The sequence below is a fragment of the Tiliqua scincoides genome, chromosome 3, assembly GCF_035046505.1.
Source record: "Tiliqua scincoides isolate rTilSci1 chromosome 3, rTilSci1.hap2, whole genome shotgun sequence".
NCBI lineage: Eukaryota > Metazoa > Chordata > Lepidosauria > Squamata > Scincidae > Tiliqua > Tiliqua scincoides.
In genome coordinates this window covers 18,140,773-18,161,411 of record NC_089823.1, presented here as the reverse complement: position 1 = coordinate 18,161,411, position 20,639 = coordinate 18,140,773, and the positions used below count along the sequence as shown (strand labels likewise).

At 42.0% G+C, this 20,639-nt stretch overlaps 1 protein-coding gene across 1 annotated transcript in view; it reads right to left on the bottom strand.

The window, feature by feature from the left end:
* The window catches only part of DYNC2H1 (dynein cytoplasmic 2 heavy chain 1), a 209,157-nt gene that overhangs the window by 129,128 nt on the left and 59,390 nt on the right, over positions 1-20,639 (bottom strand). The window contains exons 43-55 of the mRNA XM_066619151.1: positions 19,639-19,794; positions 17,637-17,896; positions 14,944-15,190; positions 13,197-13,348; positions 11,265-11,409; positions 10,806-10,908; positions 9,664-9,831; positions 9,442-9,572; positions 7,866-8,114; positions 5,862-5,970; positions 3,571-3,684; positions 2,794-2,936; positions 1,642-1,723 (exon numbers count right to left, since the gene is read on the bottom strand). Coding sequence (XP_066475248.1) covers positions 1,642-1,723; positions 2,794-2,936; positions 3,571-3,684; positions 5,862-5,970; positions 7,866-8,114; positions 9,442-9,572; positions 9,664-9,831; positions 10,806-10,908; positions 11,265-11,409; positions 13,197-13,348; positions 14,944-15,190; positions 17,637-17,896; positions 19,639-19,794 — 2,059 coding nt within the window. The remainder of the gene's footprint in view (positions 1-1,641; positions 1,724-2,793; positions 2,937-3,570; positions 3,685-5,861; positions 5,971-7,865; positions 8,115-9,441; positions 9,573-9,663; positions 9,832-10,805; positions 10,909-11,264; positions 11,410-13,196; positions 13,349-14,943; positions 15,191-17,636; positions 17,897-19,638; positions 19,795-20,639) is intronic.

Below are 20,639 nucleotides of genomic sequence, written 5' to 3'. Positions count from 1 at the left end.
CAATCCATGAGAGGACCTGTCCTCTAATTCCCTGACTATGGAGTTTTTTCATTAGCCTTTGGTGAGGGACCGTGTTGAACGCCTTCTGAAAGTCCAGATATATAATGTCTATGGGTTCTCCCGCATCCACATGCCTGTTGACCTTTTCAAAGAATTCTATAAGGTTCATGAGGCAAGACTTATCCTTACAGAAGCCATGCTGATTCTCCCTCAGCAAGGCCTGCTCATCTACATGTTTTGAGATCCTATCTTTGATGAGGCATTCCACCATCTTACCCGGTATAGATGTTAGGCTGACCGGCCTATAGTTTCCTGGGTCCCCCCTCTTTCCCTTTTTAAAGATAGGCTTGACGTTTGCTATCCTCCAATCCTCTGGCACCGTGGCCGTTTTGAGGGACAACTTGCATATCTTAGTCAAGAAATTAGCAACTTCATTCTTCAATTCCTTAATAACTCTTGGGTGGATGCCATCAGGGCCCGGTGACTCATTGATCTTTAATTTATCAATGAGGTCTGAAACATCTTCTCTTTTAACCTCTATCTGACTTAATTCCTCAGTCAGGAGGGGCTGTTCGGGCAGCGGTATCTGCCCAAGGTCTTCTGCCGTGAAGACAGATGCAAAGAACTCATTTAATTTCTCTGCCATCTCTAAGTCTCCTTTTATCTCCCCTTTCCCTCCCTCACCATCCAGAGGGCCAACCGCTTCTCTGGCGGGTTTCCTGCTTCTAACATATTTGAAGAAGCTTTTATTATTCCCCTTAATGTTGCTGGCCATGCATTCCTCATAGTCTCTCTTGGCCTCCCATATCACCTTCTTACATTTCTTTTGCCACAGTTTATGTTCTTTTTTATTTTCCTCATTAGGGCAAGACTTCCATTTACGGAAGGAAGCTTCCTTGCCCTTTACAGCCTCTCTAACTTGGCTGGTTAGCCATGCGGGCACCCTCCTGGACTTAGTCGAGCCCTTCTTCCTTTGCGGTATACACTTCCGCTGGGAAGACCTAAGAATTGCTTTAGATCCTCACTACCATTTTAGAAGAACTTGCATAACTAAGAGCCCAATCCTGTGGTCGGCAGCATGGCTCCGTGCCGGCGACTACAGTCACAAACATGCCGAAAGGCACATTTGTGGGGCTCAGCGCCAGGCTCCTGCCGGTACTAGCCCAGTGCCGGCCAACGGCCCAAGTTCCGCGGCTCAGCAGTCTCCCGGACCACCAGGCTGAGGAACGAGAGGCAGGGGCGTGGACGGGGGCGTGGGGGAGGCGTTCCGGGGAGGGGGGAGACCAGAGGGGGCGGGGAGGAGGCGTGCCAAGAGGTGGGCAGGAGGAGGATCCGCGGAGCCGAGTTCTGCAGGATCCAGGGCGCTCGTGGAGGGCTGCGTACCCTACACGAGCATCTTTACCGCTGACCTTTTGGTCGGCGGTAAAGTGAGTAGCCCCATTGCAGGGCTGCTTACTTTACTCGGAGGAAGGGAACAAACGTCCCCTTCTCCCGAGGAGCCTTCCGCGGTAGCGTGGGAGGCGCAGGATTCAGTGGCAGCCCTTTTTGGTGCCGCTAAGCCTGGGTGCTCCGGGCAGCTCAGGATTGGGCTGCCCCTCTATTCCAAGCTATGGAATTTATTTATTCCAGCAAAAATCTTACCAGAATTCTTTTTCTTGCGTTCCTTTGGTATTTTATCTGTCTTTGCTTTTTCATCTGAGTCAGCAAATAACATTTCAGGTATCTAAAATAAAAAGTTTAAGATAAGGGCAAATACTGTCACTTGAAGTTTTATTACATCTAGAAACAGATTACAAAAATAAGTATTTGAACACCAGCTGTTTCAGTCCTAAATCAATTCTGATTGCTTCTAGTGTAGATAGCTAAACTCAACTACGAGAAGATGAAACTAATCAACCAGCCAAGCTAAAAACAGGAGTTTTCTTAAAGTTTGTTATGGTAGGTTCAATGAAAAAGAGAGTAATCATAGTGTCTTCATTCAGATTACACAATTTCCACATCTTCGAAACAAAGAAAGAAAAGTTGTAGACTGTTGTAGCTAGGGAAAGAAGAAATGAATGATGAATGCCACCACTCTGGAGACTTGTAAGGGAAAAAGCAAGTTACAGCTACATAGATCTGAACTCAGAAATAATTTGTTCACTACCATGATGTGCCACTATCTAAAACAACTGCTATCCCAGCCCCTATTAAGTAAATGAAATATACTAGAACTACCTTGAATTTAAGACTCTGGCTGAATTCTACCCAGCACTTACCATGGTGGATTTCACAATCTGCTACCATAAGTCCCAGCCTGGTGGTGTGAAAGCCATGACACTGTCATGTGAGCCAGGGCTATTAGCACAAACAGCTAGAGGCACCACACACCTGGATGTGGCTTCTGGGCATCCTGCTGGAGCAGGTAAAGTGGCAGTGGAGGCAGTTCAGGGGAGAACAGGGCAGGGAGCAGGCTGAGCAGGGGGCAGTTCAAGGGCAGGAGAGAGAGGATCTTGGTGGCAGCCATGCACACCAGGATCCTATCCCCCTTTTCCTGGCCAGAAAACCCCCCTGACTTGCCTCAGACTTATGCCAGCTAAATAGCTCACAAAGGTCTTAGGAGACTCATTGGAGGTAACAGCAGGTAATCTCCTGGGCTGTCTTGTCACACTGCCTCCACCACAGCATGCTGAGCACACTCCCTCAGTAGTTCTGTGTGCTATCAGCTGGTGGGGAATAGGACTGTAAGTCAGAAGCAGAAATCAATCCTACCAACATCTTGAACAAACTGACTGTCTCTCTTTCCCCCCTTACCTTTCTCATACTGCTTTCAGACCAACTTTCCATCCAGAGCACTTGACATTTCTTGTGAAGGGCAGGATTGCTTTCACAGTTTATTGTAAAATTCAGGTTCGTAGAATCCATAATCAATACAACATGAAGATTCTGTTGGATTCCTAAAGATTATGCAACATATTAAAAAACATAAATGTTTTGTTTTAAATAGATCATTAGGAATTTAAGGATCAATTGAAAGCCATTAAAAGAAAAAACAGCAACAAAACACAATAGCTAGAATACAGAGCCAGGGTGGTACAGTGGTTTGGGAGGTGGATTTAGACCTGGAAGATTCAGGTTTGAAACCTCAGCCATAAAGCTTCCTGGGTGACCTTGGGCCATTCACTTTCTCTCAGCCTCACCAACCTCACAGGATTGGTGTGAGGACAAAAGGAGGGGAGCAGCTGTGTACATTGCCCTGAGCTCTTTGGAAGAAGGGTGGTATAAAAAATGTGAAAAATAAAATAAAATACGTAAATACACAGAGGTTTGTGTGTGCTTCCATGTCTTACGGCAATGGTGGTAATGACTGATTTTTCCTTCCACTGGTAACCCTTAATGCATCATGGGATGCCGCTCCAGAAAGTGTCTAACATTAAAGTAGTCAGAGAGAGGCTTATGTATCTATTCATACATTTATGTATACAGCCCAATCCTATGCATTTCTACTCAGAAGTGAGCGACACTGAACTGAATAGCTTTTACTCCCATTTAAGTATGGACAGGATTGAAGCCCTAGTCTGTTTTACTTACTATAAGTAAAATAGTTGAAAACTGGTCCTGTAAATCCATCTTGCGATGCTTGATCTTTCAGGGGAGACAGCAGTGGTTCTAATTCTTCTATTGTGTACAGTCCAGGAACTTCACCTGCATCATTAACAGTTTTAATCTGCTTTAGTATGTGCCAAGCTAAAATAGTATTACCAAAATAACGTTGAAAATTCTGTTTTGTGAAATTCAGGACACATTTTATTTGGACACATGCTGTTGAGTTTTTGTACAAACATAGAAACTGATAAAAAGGAACAAAAAAGGAAAAGCCAGTGCTTTTCCATATTAACACAAATTATTAACACAAGTATTCAACTGCTTTCCAGAACATCTACAGGAGTTTTTTCTGGTCAAAATAGAAGTATGTATAACCAGCTTAAGATAAACTGCTATAAGATCAAGATGCAGCCAAATGTATGCACATTAGGTAATTTAAATTATTTTTTCTGTTGAAGATTACTTTAATTTTTTAATATTTTTCAGAAACAAATATAAACACACAAAAAAAAACACTTACACTAAAAAGGGTGCAGGAAATCATATATCATCATATATCGCTAAAACTAATAAATCATTACATATCTTAATCAATTTCCTCTTCTAAATTTACCTCTTAATATCATTTTTCATTCATCATTCATCTATCATATCATATCAAATTATATATATAATACAATCGTCTAAATGCCCTATCATATATTTTTAAAACTTCATTTTCAACCAAGCATAAAAAGGTTTCCATTGCTCAATTTCTGTCGGTTTTTGTTGATGATCCAAAATTTCTGACAGTCTGTCCATTTCCACCACATTAATTATTTTCTCTCTCTTCTTCCTCACTCTCCAGGGAACATATCTCAAAATTTTAACTTTATTGTAATCCGCTATCCATACCTTTTCCAGTGAGGCCTTCAGTAATTTATCTCTGTAAAAGGGCCTGATAAATTTCATATAAGTTTCTCTTGGTAATTTGTGTTTTCTCAGATAAAAAGTGCTCACTCTTCTCACTGGATCCAGTTCTTTAAATATCTCCTCCATCCACGTAACAATTCCTTCTAATATTAATCTGGCAATCCATTGTGACATATCTTCTCCTTTCTCTTCTGGTATATTTTGTATCCTCACCACTCGAGCTACACTATCCATTTGAATTTCCATTAACATTGTCTCTGCATTACGCTGATTTTCTTCTGTCTCCGATACTTTATCTTGATCTTTTCTTATAAGTTCATCTAATTGTTTAGTTAAAGTATCCACGCTGGCTTGGGTCTGTACAGATTGGTTTATTTGTTGCTGTACAATTGCCAACAGTTTTTCCATATTATCTTGCATAGTCTGTTTCCAGTCTTTCCCTTTTGATTCCTTTTGTATTAATTTTCCAAGTCCCATCTCCAATGCTGGCAAGCTTCGGACTTTCACAGTTTTAGCCGCCATCTTTGTTAATGTTCTTTAAGACCACTAGATGTCCTCAGTGTATTATCTTCCTTGCTCCACTTATAAACACAAATCCAGTTCTTGCAATGTCTTTTTAAATCCACTAGATGTCACTGGTACACTGTTCTTGTTTTATTTTTGTTTCTTACCTACTGTGTTTATATTTGTAGCCTTGGCAACCGCATTCCTTAATTCGCAAGGTCAAAACATCCAGCCGCACTCCCAAATGATAGTAGCAAACCAAGGCAATAAACGCTCCAATGCACAAACTTTATCCAAGGACAGTTAATTTATAATCCACCAAAATTCAAAGTTGTAAAGTTATAATTATATTTTCAGATAACCATAACAAGCTTGGTAATCTTCTACGATTTCTCCTCACACCGATAAACAGCTGGGGGGGAATCTCCCCCCTCCTCTTCTTCTCACGGCAAGAAAGAACCAAATCAGGCAATCAAATTACTCAGTTCATCCCAGGCATACACAAACGGAGTAACACTTACTTAAGTCTTTCAACGTCTTTCCCTGCAGGGGTTTTCAGCTTGATTCAAAATGAGTTCTTCACCATTGCTGCCTTAGAAGGCGGAATCTCCTGGGAAAGCCCCCTGGCCGGGCTTTATCTCCTCAGGAATCCTGCCATCACATGGAGGAGTTTGTCTCTCCTGACAAACAATCCTCGGATCTCCTAGGATCCGCAGTTTTTGGGAAAAAACAGAGTGCCTTTCAAGAGCCCAAGAAAGGCACGTCTGCTCAGTGCTGGCTGTCCCTTTTTTATTTGTTTTCGAAAAATATTTAAAAAAAAAATTTTTTTAAAGATTATTAGTCTATTATATCAATCTTACCTGAAGACAGTAGGCTATTGATCATTTCAAGAAAAGTAGAATGGACAAATTGATAGTCCTCAAGCAGAAGTACAACATGCTGTGCTTCAATTCCTGCAAGCTGCATCACCTAGAGAAAGGATGGCTATTTGTTTTACCCTTATAACCTAAAATATATACAACTTTGATTTAAGTAATTATGTCCTATAATAAATTATTCATGCTTATAGCAAGGCAATTTTCCAGGAGCATAGGATTACAGTCTTAGGGCACAATCCTAACCCACTTTCCAGCACCGACATAAGGGCAATGCAACTTATGGGTAAGGGAACAAACATTACCATACCTTGAGGAGGGCCTCCATGACTACCCCCAACTGCAGGATGCCGCACATGCCCCACTGGCAAAGCTATGCCAGTGCTGGAAAGTTTGTTAGGATGATAAATGCTTTTTCTCAGGGCGTGGTTCCATCCTGCCTTAAGGTACCAGCCATCTGCCTTCTCCCTAAAAACCATCCCTTGAAGGTCTGCCTGCCTCCTTATGAATCAGTGTGCCCTCTGAGATTAACTGAAGCTTTTGTGTATGTCCCACCACTAGCAGAGGGCATTTGGTTGTGACTGGCCTTCTTTTCAGTGGCATCCAGGTTGTGGCACTCCTTGCTTCTGTAGGCTGGCTATATCACTTCAACTGTCCTAACAGTGAATAAAAACATTTGTTATGTTTTGAGGCCTAGTTTATGTTGATCTGTTCCATCTCTTTTTAGATAGAGTTCTTTTATGGTGCTGTACTCTGTCTAGTTTAGCTCTTAAAAATCTGTTTCATTAATTATTCTATTTTTATTGCATTTTGTTGCATGTCTTAATAAGTTGTGAGTTGTTGTGAACATTTCCCTTGTGAAAAGGGAAAGGTGGGATACAAATATTTCAAATAAATACCCTGGAATTCCCGTCTCTTGTCTTGCTCCTAGCAACTATATGGCTGGACTGACATGTTTGCATGCAGACCTACACACACAGAACTCAGACCCTGTAGGTTTCAGTCATGTACCAAACTGACAGCCTAATCCTACCTAACCCTTAGTGCAATAATGCAGCAGTACCAAGGTGGCCTCCACTGTATCCTGCGGGGGAGTTTTGGAATGTTGAGGCCTCCTCAAGATAAGAGAATATTTGTGTCCTTGCCCTGGAATAAGCCCCAGCAGAAGTCATGGGTCAACTCAGACCTGTGCCAGTTTTATAGGTGGTGCAAGTCTGTGTTGGCCTGTGTCAGAGGATCAAGCCTGGAAAGTGGGTTAGGATTCAGCAGGTGCCACTGTCACCAAACCTGCCCCATTCCTAGGCCCAATGCACCCTCTTCCCTGCCCCATCTCCTTCTCATTCCACCCACTCCTCTCCCATTCCACCCTCCTCCTCACCCTGTCCTCTCTTCCCCACTAGCCTAGCTTTATCAGTGGATCTTTGGTCATCCGCTGGTGCATGGAAGGCCACTTTGTTCTCTCTGCCGACAGGCAGGCTATGTGTGCCACTGACAGCAACTTTACATAGCCGTAAAGCAGCCCCCACCAGTGCAACATTGTTCTTCTGGCAGCCAAGTCAGATAGGACTGGGCCACAAATCAAAATGTACACAAGGTTGAGGTCAATCGATGATAGTACTGCATACTATTGCATGCTAAGACCTTATGCAAACATGACATTTCAGCACACAGACATCAGGAGGAAAGCGACACTTAGATGTGCATATGTACACATAGATAAATTGTTTATACTATTCTGGAGGCTATAGTGTTTATCCTGAACTATGTCAATGCAGTTTGGTTTTATTAAATGTGTTCAGCCTCATAAATCACTTGGAAGCTCACTTGATAAATTATATATGAATTCAAAATATCTTTAGGGAAAATAACTTTAGTATGTGAAGCTAGCAAAAAAGCTGACAAAGCTGACATATTTCTAGTGATAATATCATATGCATTAATGCATTGCTTAGCAAACTTGAATGAAACAAACTCCAGATTATAACTCACGTGTTTCAGATCATTTTTGAATTGTTTCATTTCATAACCTCTGGAAATTTTGGGTGTAATCAGAATGGCTCCATGCATGTGGCTGACTAAAGAGGTAACAGTCCGACGACCCACTCCACTATAGCCTGCTAACAGAAGTGACCCACCAGGAAAACTCAGTACTCGATCAATTCTAGAAACATAGTCAAGGACTTCTGGGAAAAGCAAAATTTCAATCTGCTGGTTATCTCTCCCATAGTGAATAATACCCTGGGGAAAAGGATAGGTAAGAAAATATATATTATTATATTTCATCATTGTATTTACAAAATTTTAAAAATCAAACTAATAATGCATTTCTAAATATCCTGCATTCTTGAGATAATCTAGCCAAATGGGAAATTATAAAAATCCCTTCACAGTCTGGACATTAAAAATTGTGAAGAAATTGTTATAAACATGTAGGCAGTGTCTTGTAAAGGCTCAGAAACCAGGCAAGTGCTGGTGTGAACCCCCATGGATCAGACAAGAAAGTTTTGTGCTGCATATCTAGGACCTGACATCCCTTCTATCGATACTGCTCCCTATCCTTCAAAGCCTACTTTTATTTTCCAGTTACAAATATCCATGCCTCCTTCCTCCATTCCCCTTGCCACAACTTGTTGCATGTTTTAGAAACAGAAAATTACAGAAAGGAGAACTGCATAGACTAGCTAGCTAGCTAAGGGAAAATCCAAATCTGCACTGGAACAGGCAAGCCAGGAGGCTTGCACTGCATCCAACGCAGTTTTGTGGGCAGCAGCGCCTCAGCCAGAGGCAAGGGGAAACTCTTCCCCTTACCACTGGGTAAGGGCTGCTGGCCCCAACAGCTCTCCTCGGACCTGCACCACTTCTGGAGGTAGCGCAAGTTCGAGGAGAGCGGAGCGGCTTGAAGACGCTCCGTTCTCTGCAGGGATAGGGGTTTGGATCCGGCATAACCACCAGATCCAATTCCAACCGCTATGGAATTCCCTTCCCCTTGACTTAAGAATGGCGCCCTCTCTTGAGACTTTTCAGTGAGGCCTGAAGACCCTTCTGTTTAAACAAGCCTTCTGAGTTCTCGGCCTTTTTAACATCTCTTCAACATCTTTTAAAAATTTTTAAATACTTGGTTACAGGCCTGATTCTTTTATGATTTGCTGCTCTATGCTCTTTTTACCTGACTAGTTTTTATCTGACTACTGTTTCTATGATATGTGTTAATATGCTTTTATCTGTTTTTAAATTATGTTTTTAATCTGTTTTAACCTGTTGTAAGCCGCCTTGAGTCCCTTCGGGGAGAAAGGCAGGGTAAAAATAAAGTTGTTGTTGTTGTTGTTGTTGTTGTTATTATTATTATTATTATTATTATTATCCCAGCCCCACCTCCCCACCCCGGAGCTGCCCATCGCCCTCCCTCCCCCCACCCAGGAACACCCCTCTCCCTCCTCCTCCTGGGCCAGCCCAAGTCAATGTTAGGATTGCGCCCTAAGTTATTTCGCAACCAGAATTGATGGAATCATAGGTCAAATGAAATGTGCATTTTTATTCCTCCTGAATATATTCATCTATAACACACCTTTCTGATAACTTCTTTTAAGTCTGCTGAGTTAAACTTGCCAAGTGGCCTTCCATGGGGTGGCAATGTCTGCCCTGGAGCCACAACTGATCCTATTTCATGATAAGCTCCCCATGTAACATAGAAGCTATCTGTGGAAAAACAAAACAAAACAGGGTCACAGATATATATCCCAAAGTAACAAAGATAACAGGAAAGTGAACCAAGAGCGCTTTATTTTACCTGCCATGTTGTCCAAAATATCAGAACCCCAATCTCCTTGAAAGACTTTCATCGAAATATTATCGAATGCATGAAGTTCTTTGGTTCCAACAATTTTATCACGGAAAAGGCGGCGTGCTTCATAAGCAACAATTTCCAAGACAGTATCTAGTGAGTGTGTTGATGCCCCTAGGAAGTATGCAAGTGATATTTATAATACCATGATAAATGATAAAATTCAAAGTTTGTAATTCTGCATTACAATAAGCAAAATTAAGCACAATAAGGTAGGCTACATACCATGATGACATCATCAAGAGGCAGGAGAGAAAAGAAAAATCAAGAATGAAAATGAAGTTTTAAACTCTGAATATAGAAGTGCGTGTTGAAATCTACCTCTTTACAAGGAACTTCTTGAAAAATGTTACAGGAAAGAGAGAAGCCTGCATGTCCACCATAGGTCATGTTGGAGAGCTGTGAGCACACCCCAAACTCTACTGCTGAAACCCAGTAACATAGATCCCACAAGCATATTATGTTATATTCCTTCCTTTCCTCCCCACCACACCCAGCCAAACTAATTCAAGCCAGAAGTTCTAGAAGTAGTTAACAATACAAGAATGCCCAAGTCTGCATTGGAACTTCACTCTCATCTACAAGGGTTGTAAAAGTCAGTCCGCAAAAGGACAGAAGACTGCAGGGTGCCAGGTATGCCTATTGCATCTCTAGGATGACTATGCTCCTATTTAAACACCGTCAAAAGAATTTTTTGCCTTGAAGAAAAATGCTTAGAAGAAAAACACACACCAAATAATCCCTACAGAACCTGAAGATTACAAATGCACTGTGGCGTAGGCAAGACACTACTTCTGATCATAATTAATCTTCAAGTTGTAACATAATTTTTTTTGGTTTTGCTGCAACCAAACAACATTGCTACTTTTCTGGAGTTTAGTAAAAGAAATTATTTCATTCATTCATTAAACATTTTTCTTAATCGTAAAACTTTCTTTCTAATCCTAAAGCTTCCTATGTACAGAAAGAGGAACAGTGAATATAAGAAAGCAGTCATCTGCAAATTGAAGAAAAAATTAATAATTAGAAATTGGGGGGGACTGTGCGTGCAACACATTTGCCATACAGAATAAGCTAGGATGACTCACCTTCAGTTAAATCATATCTGAACAAGCCCAGAACCCACTGTGTAAGAATACATGGCGTAAAGAGGTAGTGGCTACGGTCATCTACTGTGAATTTGGCTCGAACCTGGAAATACAGATGATAATACTATATTTTTCTATAAGATGGATATACATATAATAAGATGCTTTACTACTTCAGCACTGAATTGATGAAATTATGATATTCAGCATTTTCTTAGATGCAATGTATTCAGTGCAGTTTCATTTCTACAAAAGACACTCAGGTAACTAAGCATTCAGTCATAAATATGGTTATACAGAGAACACAGTTTGTCTGGATCATTAAGGTTGCAATCCCATACACACTTACCTGGGAGCAGCAGCAAGGGTGGCGGAATACAGCAACACTAATACAAAAGTAATGAACTCTGCAGCAAAATTTACCTTATGCCCCTAGAGACCATATTAAACCATTAATACCTGCTCATAAACTTGAACCATAGATCCCGCCAACTGATGTATTTTTGCTAAGGATCCCCACAAAGGATGATTCTTTAAGTTCTTGTGTAGAACAGGTTCTAGGTATGCACTATAAATTGTTTGCAGTTGATCTCTCTCCGGATAACTAGAAAACAGAATTCAGAGAACTAACTGAACTCTCATAGTTACTTCATTTATCATTTACTCAGAACAGTAGCCATGATTGACTGAGCCTAACGTTTCAAAGATGAACTGCAGTTTGATTTACTGAAAGATTTGCATTTGAAAGATTACAATAGCATTTGGTTAAGAATGTTCAACTTCATAAGACATTTAATTCTTTCAATTCAGAAATCAAACAAGATAAATAATAAATACGAAACACATTAAGAAGCCGAGGCAATGTAAGCTAGTACAGCGCTTCTCAATGTTTGGCTACTGCTGTACCACTTTGCATCATCCACCTATCGGAAGTACCACCAAAAGTAACTGGTGATGTCTTCACCAGTTGCTTCCAGATTGGGAGGCCAGATGCAACACAACAAATACCAGTAAGAGGCTCAGGACAGACAGGCGGGCTTTATCAAGCATGTGAAAAGCACATGCTGGACCTCTTCCTGCTGAGCTCCTACCGCTGCTTGTTGCATTGTATGTCTCACTGCTAGGCGGCAGGGATTGGCATCCTGCAAGTACCACCAGACACCACCTCAAGTACCACTGTTGGTTAAGTACCACTGGTTGAGAAACACTGAGCTAGTATCTTGATACCAGGCAATATATAACTTTACATATTTAGCCTTATATAACCTTAGTATCTAGTTTCTCAACACAAGAGTAAAAGATCACAGTAAAATTCTATATTATTAAGAAAGGTGAGGTCTAGGAAGTGTCAGTACAAATTTAAGGGCAGTTCTCCATAACTTTTTTCATTAATGCTTCAATGAAAGCAGCCACTCTTTTTCCAAGCACATTATGTTTGGTTTAATTCCGAATTATATGGACAGACACACCAGATGCCTATGCCATAGCTTCCTCACAGGGAAGCTGCCTGAACCATTCACTAACTAGGGAGGCTCTGCCGTATCTCCAAAATGAGACGAGATAGGGCAAAACCGATGCTGTTTTTTGAATCAGCACCCCAAATTCATGTAAAACCATCATAAATTTTGAAAAAAAAAAAAAATTCTGACCCACAATTCCACATTCCTGTGTTATCTAAGAAGCAAGTAAGGTAAACAAAAGGGGCAGCCAAAAGAGTATAGGTCCATACTAGATAAAAATTTCCTGGGAAACTAGGAAATTTTTTTTTCTACTGCTATATAATGTACACTGCTACTCTCATTACTGCTACATTACATCTTTTTAAAGCGTGACATGCAAAGGCATATATGGCAGTTGTGCTATATAGCTGCCCTCTGATCTTACAAAAGGGTTACTTTTCAGAGTGAGTGCATAACAGTAAAATCCTGTATACTCAAAAACTTTATACCATGAAAATTACCTACATTAGGAAAAATAGATATTATCTCTTTAAAAATTATGAGAGGCAGGCAGGAACTGAGACCAACTGAGGCAAAAGCAGTTTAATTTTCCAATTGAAGGCTCGCTCTTAGGCATGTATTTTGAGTTACTTTAACTATGTAAACCACTTTGTGAACTACTCTTGTGGACAAATGGTATACAGTGGGTCCTCTTTATCCTGTGGTTCACACTGGTCGCTTCTATTTGCATCAGGGAGGCATTCTGAGAAGGCCGCATACAACCACTGGTGACAAATGGACCACTGATAATATATTCAAAGTGTGGTACTATACATGGTCTGTTCCAGGAACTACAGAAAATATAGAGAATATAAATGATACGAGAATGAAAAAATACAAGTTCAACCAAAGAGGTGAAGAAATACGAATGAATATTCAAGGAGATACGTACTCAATTGCACACAGGCGGACAACAGAAGTAAATCTGGAAGAGAGTTTATGCCTTCCCAATGTTCCCCCAGCAGACATGGAAGCCACAATCTGAATGTTTTCTAACCCAACCCATTCAAGATTTTCATCATAAAATCCCTGATATGTCAGCACCTTGGGGGGAGAAACAATGCATAAAATTAAAAATGAGAACAAATAGTCCCTGTCTGATATCTGTTATATGCAGTAGGACTTTGAAAACAGCTTTAAGAGTTATCCCGTAAGTTAAAGAGAAAATGTGTCAATCCTGTTTTTCAAAAAAAGGTAGTCTTTTCAGGGGAAAATATACAGACTTACTTGATGGCTGCAGAAACATTGAAAGCATAAAAGGTATCTAAAGTTCTATAGGAGTAATAGGGCAAAGCCCCTGAGGGCTCATCTGCATCATAGCATTGGGGTATGACTTTTTCTTTTGCCTGATTGGGTGCTATGGATTCAAAAAATATGACCAAGGTGGATCAAGTCTATGTTGCTGTCTCATTCATTTCTAGTTAAGCCCTTGATTTTACACTTCCTAGACACAGGGCACAATCCTAACCAACTTTCCAGCACTGGTATAGCTATGCCAGTGGGGCACATGCTGCATCCTGCAGTTGGGGGGGCACTCATAGAGGCCTCCTCAAAGTAAGGGAATATTTTTTTTCCTTACCTAGGAGCTGCATTGCCCTTATGCCAGTGTTGAAAAGTTGGTTAGGATCACAGCCACAGGCAGTAGGTCAGCCTTGGGCTTGGATATGCCAATGTTTCACTCTCAAACTGATCACTGCCAAACCCTGGCAGTTCTCTCCCTCTTCCACCTGTGCCGTGACCTTTCCCCTACTTGCTTCTGCTGCCTGTCTCACTCCATCCTTTTCCCTGGTACACTCTCCTTCTCCACTGCTAGCTTTATTCCTCCAGTCATCTTGACTCTGCCATCTGTACGTGACTTCTTCTCTCACCATGATTTCTCTCTTCTTCCCTTGTCCTCTCTGGCAAGTCTCTCTACACCTCCATATCTTCCCTCTGTTGCTCCTCTCTCTTCTGCATTTTGGTCTCTTTCCTACCCACCTCTCTCTCTCTCTCTCTCTCTCTCTCTCTCTCTCTGCTGCTTGATCCTTCCTCTCCTCCCCTCTTTGCCTGTCCTCACTTATCTGTCATCCTTCACCCCTCTGCCTCCCTCTTCTCCTTCTGGTTCTTTCTGGCATTCCCCCACATGCTGGCGACAAGTGATGATGCCACTATCTCAATACTAATCTCATAAGGGCTGGTTATTCACTCCACCCCTCTAATGTCAGGGAAGCTTATGTGGCTAGCACCACCACAAGCAGGTTTGAATCAACAAGTACCATAAGGACTGCCTTAAAGGCACAGAGCAAACAAGTACCATAACAAATGATATTGAGGGTGAATCACCCGCACATAGCCATCAATCACTGGCAATAGCATCAAGCAGTGAACTGTATGCATGAAACATGCAGTACAAATCAAACATTTCACAAATCTCCTCAGCACAGGTAGTTCATAAATTCAGCTAGAAGTCAACAAGAGATAAAACAATCAAATGATGAGATACTGACAGTTAGCATGCATGAGTGAATGAGCCCTGCTACTGCGTGTGGGTGTGTCAGAGGAGACAACAGATAAATAAACAGGAAGGAAACATGAAGCACCTTTCTAGTACATGATTCTGAGAGCATCCACAATGAAATTCAAAATCAAACCCTATTCACCTGCTGCAGGAAAGCCACAAGGGTGCTAGTTCCCCATTTATCTGGTTTAGGCAAATTAATATCCTTTAGGTACAAAACCAGTCTTTCGCAATCTTTGGGTCTGTATACTCGCCCAGTATTGGTGCTGATCACCAAACACGTTTGACTTAATTTTTGCAGAAGATGTCGAGGGGTAGTCTGTGCACTGCAGTGAACTGTTGCAATTTGAGTGGACCGTAGCTGAGAGAAAGCATAGCGCAGCAGCATTCTAAAAAAGGGAAAATATTCCAATGTAAAATGTTATACGTTATATAGTACTTTCAAGAAAACTACCTGCAGTCATATAGAATGTTTATTCCGGTATAATGATTTTAGTTATTCTACTTATTATTATGGAGCTCTGTTGGCCTACTTGGACATTTGCTTCATAGGAAAGGCAGGACATAAATTTTTCAAATGAATGAATGAATGAAAGCAATACTCCTGAGTACATATAGTATTTTTATACAACTATTAACAACAATTAACACTTGAAATTTAAAACAGCTCGAATTCTATAAGAGCAGTACAGCTTTTGTTGACTTTTCAACATTTGATTCAGAAGCCTCACTGGATTCAGAATTCTCCCATTGAGAAACTTCATCTCTACCTCCTCTTCCCAAGATGGGAGCTTCTAACTCACCAACTTTGATATACAATATGTCATCTGATGTACTAAATGACACATCAGCAAGGCTGGTCGGCCATGGGGGGGGAGTTTTTATTCATAATTTGGATAACTGATAAAACAGAAACTGGGAGGGGAATTCTTCCTCACCGGGATTCTTGCCACCCTTTCTACCCTCAATTATAGCCTCAGATCCCCCAACAGTTCAAAAGAAGGTATGCTTCCTGTATTACAGTGGAGATACTGCAAGCCCTAAGCTACCTGCTGTGAATTCAGGATAGTTCACAGCTCAATCCAGAGCTGCTCGACATGCAGGGCTCCTGCGGTGCCAAAATGGGTACCGCGGGATTCTGAATGCACCAGGCAGCCACTGGCAGCTCCCTAAGGGAAGGGGACTTTTGTCCCTTTCTCCCGGGTAAGGGAAGTAGCCCCACAATGGGGCTACTCAACTCTGCGGCAGCAATTTTGCCTGCACAGAATCAAGGAGTCTCGTATCGGACCACATGGCCCGACACAGGGCTCCAGATCTAGTGGAGCTCAGCTCCATCAGTCCCGCCATGTCTTCCCCTGCCCTCCACCCACCCTAGAACACCTACTCCTCGCCTCTCCCCCTGCCCTGTCTTACACCTCCACCACCCAACATTCGCACGGAGCACTGGGAGGCAGATCACAGGCCCAACACTAGAGCTAAACCAGCGCAAGCCTGCACTGGACCAGCTGGTACTTGCCTTATGGTATGTTTGTGACAGTGTGTGCCAGTGTGCAGAGGAATGAACTAGGCCCTCACTCCCTTCCAGGAATAGCTTCCTCATCTAGGGTTGTCCTCTTTCTTTCCATTACTTCCTCTCCCTGACCTTCCTTGCTTGCCTGTCTGGTTTCTTCTTCTAGCTCTTGTTTCTTTCTCATTCCTTCTCTTTCTCTATAGTACCTTGTTATTCACAGGGGTTCAATTCCTGGGACCCCTGCAGATGCTAAAACACACAGACAATCAAATCCACAAGTCAGGGTATGCTAACCCTCCGAACGTGAGTGCTGTGCTCCAGTTGCATTTGGAGGGCCTTCTGAAGGGGTGAGGAGAGGCTGTGTACAGACTCCCTAACCCTCAGGAGGTAATCTGAGGCCTCTGGAAGGCCAAAGATTCACATTCAGAGGATTACAGATCAGGCAAATCCACAGGTTCCAAACCTGTGGTGAGGTAAAATCACAGGGTCTTGAATCCATGGATATGCAGGCATGACCTGTATTTCTTTCATATGTCTGCCCCTCCTTTTCTGCTACTTTCCTCTCCTCCCCCAAAACTCTCTCCCTCTCACCCCATATACTATTCCTTCTCCACCTTCTTCCCAAGCCCTTTTTAAGGGTTGAGCCCAGGCTCTAGTTATAGCAGCCAGGTGCTGCCTATAAACCAATCACCACAGCTGGAAGCGTTCAAGGACGAGTGTCAATCCCCAGCCATCATTCTCCTGGCTTCACCCAACGGTATGGTTTTATTATTTATTAGTTTATTTTTATTTTTCACATTTTTATACCGCCCTTCCTCCAAATACGGGTAGTGTACACAGCTGCTCCCTTCCCTTTGTCCTCACAACAACCCTGTGAGGTAGGTGAGGCTGAGAGAAAGTGACTGGCCCAAGGTCACCCAGGAAGCTTCATGGCTGAGGGGAGATTTGAACCTGGATCTTCCAGGTTTGAGTCCACCTCCCAAACCACTACACCACCCTGGCTCTTTCCACCCCCAATTGTCTTGGGCCATTTCCCTGCTGAACGTCAGAGTCAGACATACTGGATTCTTATTTATTCTCTGGCTCCTTGCATGGATTGTTCTTGCATTGTTGTTCTTACCCCAACTGACTTTCAGGGCAACCTGCTTAACAGTCTTGGTTGAAATACAGACTTCTGGGCTATGGCAGATGCAAGCCCCCACAGGTTCCTCTTATCAATGAAACCAAAATAGGTACGCTTAGCCAAAGAATGCTTCTGAAAGCCTCTCCACTGGAATTTCTCCTCAGATCTTATTACTGTTACAGGTATGAAAGTAAATTCTTACCCTTTTCCACATCCTTCGGGCCCAACAAGAAGAAATGGCTGCTTAGTATCAAAGCCGAGCCAAGGTTTAAAGTAATCTAAACCTCTTTGCATGTCAGGTGTTTGAATGACAGGAAGAGTCTGGAGATTGCTAAAATCATCAGCAGTCAAGTTATCAGGTTTTTTCAGTTGGTATGATACTAGACGTCCAGTATCGGAATCATAATAGGTGTCTAAAGGTCTGCTGGGATTTGGTGGTGACTCTCGTGCCCAGGTAAAAACCTTAAAATATATGGTTTAAAATTAAATCATTTTAAAAATGCACTCCTAAAAACATGAAATGCACAATTACCTTAACATACAACTCACTTCACAGCAGATAAAGAAACTTAGGACACAATCCTAACCCCTTATGTCAGAGCTTTCCAGCACTGACATAAGGGCAATGCAGCTCCAAGATAAGAGAACAAACATTTCCTTACTTTGAGGAGGACTCTGTGAGTGACACCCAACTGCAAGATGCAGCACATGTCCCATTGGCACCACTATGCCAGTGCTGCAAAGCACTGACATAAGCGGTTAGGATTGCACCCTTAGGCTGCAAACTTCTGACAATTTTATTGGGAGGAAGCTCCACTGAACACATTGGAACTTATTTTTAAGTAAATAGGATTGTGCTTTTTGACGCAGGCAGTGATCAGGCACTCTCTCCAAATTACCTGCTTAGAACATGTAAAACATGCCCCCTTTAATGACTCCACTGGCTTTCCATTTTCTAAAACACATTGATTTCAGGAAACAATTTCATCAATGGTGCTTAACACCCTCCCCATGTACTTCATCATGTTTGTAACAGAGGTATTAATAATAAATATCAATTTGAACCATTTATCTTATTTTAAAATATTAAATTAAATTTTTCAAAACTGCACAGGCTTAGCATAAAAACAAAAAAGACTGTGCTAACTTTTAGTACTCTTAGTGTTGGTCCTATACCTGCGCAGCGCTGGCGGCTGCTACACTGCCCAGGCAACCGCTGTCGCTAAAGTGTTGTAAGGCAGTTCTGCACCAGCACCGAGGTTGCAGCATTGGCACCGAGGCCTGTGCCAGTTGGCACTGGGCCTCCGCACTGAGAAAACATCACAGAGAAGTGGCCAGCAGTAAGTGTTCCCGCAAGCTGTCAAAGAGGCTTTTCAAATTGGGAGAGAGTAGGAGGAAGAAGGGAAGGAGGCAGAACTGGAAGGGAGAGGGCAAACCAGAGGAAGGATTGGACCTGGGAGGGGGGTTGAGACAGCAGAAAACTCCACTGCTGAATCCTATGGCCCCTCCCAACCTGCAGAGCCCTACATGGGCCACTTGGTTCTGTGCCAGCAAAAAAGCTGGTGCAGCTCCGAGATCATCCACTGAGGCCACAGTGCCATTATCATGGATAAGGGAACAACCATTCCCTCACCCTGAAGGGACGCTGGCGGCTGCCCAGGCCCCACTGGATGCAGCGGTGGACATTTCGGTGGCACTGCTCCTCCAGGTGCCACTGAGGCATAGGATTGGGTTATCCAACTTCCTAATGCAACACTATCCTTAGGCATACAGAAGGAACCTTCAGTTAAACTGTTTTCTGCATGGACAAACCTGCAAAAAATCCTGCTGCATGTGAGGGAGGAGAGTGCCCCCATTGCATCTATATAGCGCAGCTGAAAAACCATATTCCCATTCCATATCTCAATGCAGATGGGAATACATATTTGTTGCCTAATGTGCTGACATCTACCCAGTACAACATAAGTTATGTAAACATATGTAATGTGGTACTGGGTACATGCCAGAGAAACAAGACCCAGGTTAGTCTCATATTACCGTCACTAATAAAAAAATTATTTTACTTTGAATTGGTATATGCTTGTGATCTGCAGGTGAATGGATTCTTTGGGATATATTTGTGATATTAAAGTGTACTAAATTTCTATAGTAGTCTATTTTGAAACTACTAATCATTTGAAAACATTTGTTTTGTAAATACCCACCTCTTTTGTAAACTCCTGTCGTGATTTCATGTTGAGGTTTCCACCAAGTCCTCTAATCAGGCTAATTATAAATTGTTCGCGTTCAGTGCAACCATGGAGATGAGACAACCCATTCATCACTGTTCCAACCAAACTTGTTTCTATCACATAGTCATTCTGAAAAATAAAAAGGAGCATGCAAATCTGTTTCCAACAGCAGAATTAAGCTATATAGTTGAATCCTATTTTAGCAAATATATAAATAAGAAAGAAATTGAGATCAGAAAATGATGATGACCAACATACAAAAAAATCTAACTTGACCACTGCGCAAAGCATGATTGCTACTGCTAAAACATAAATCTTAAAAAGCACTCAGTAAGCCCTGTCTGCTATCTTAACATGTTTCTTTGGTACAGTATCTGCACAACAGCTACAATTCATTGCCTCCATGCAAAAAGATGAGTCTGTTCAGGTGAGAGGCTATACAGCTGGCAAAATGACAAACAGGCAGGAATGACAAGATGAAAGGGGACTGATGAACCTGAATACTGTCCCCTCCTGTACATCTCTAGTTTCTCACTCCTTAGGCACAGCTGGATCACTGGATGAACATAGGGAAGCAGTGCATCCATCTAGCACCAAAATGAATTTACATTCACCAGATACAATTCACAACGATAATGGTAATCTGCACATTTATTTAATTTATTTATTTAAAATAATAAGTATGCCATACGCTTAAGGCATTGTACAATAAAGAATAAAAATTACAAAAGATAAAACATGAATAAAACCATTAAAAATGATAGAGGAGCTGATTAAAGGTATAAGAACAGGAACAACATAAACAGCTTCATAAACATAAACAGCTCTTCGCCGCTGGATCCTGAACTTTGTGTCGGGCCAGAAAGCCCAGCAGACCTCCGGCTGCTTCCCAGAGCCCGCTGGATACAGTGGTAGCTGCTTTGGCTCCACTGCTTCAGCAGGTGCCAAGAAGCTCAGGATTGGGCTGTTATTCA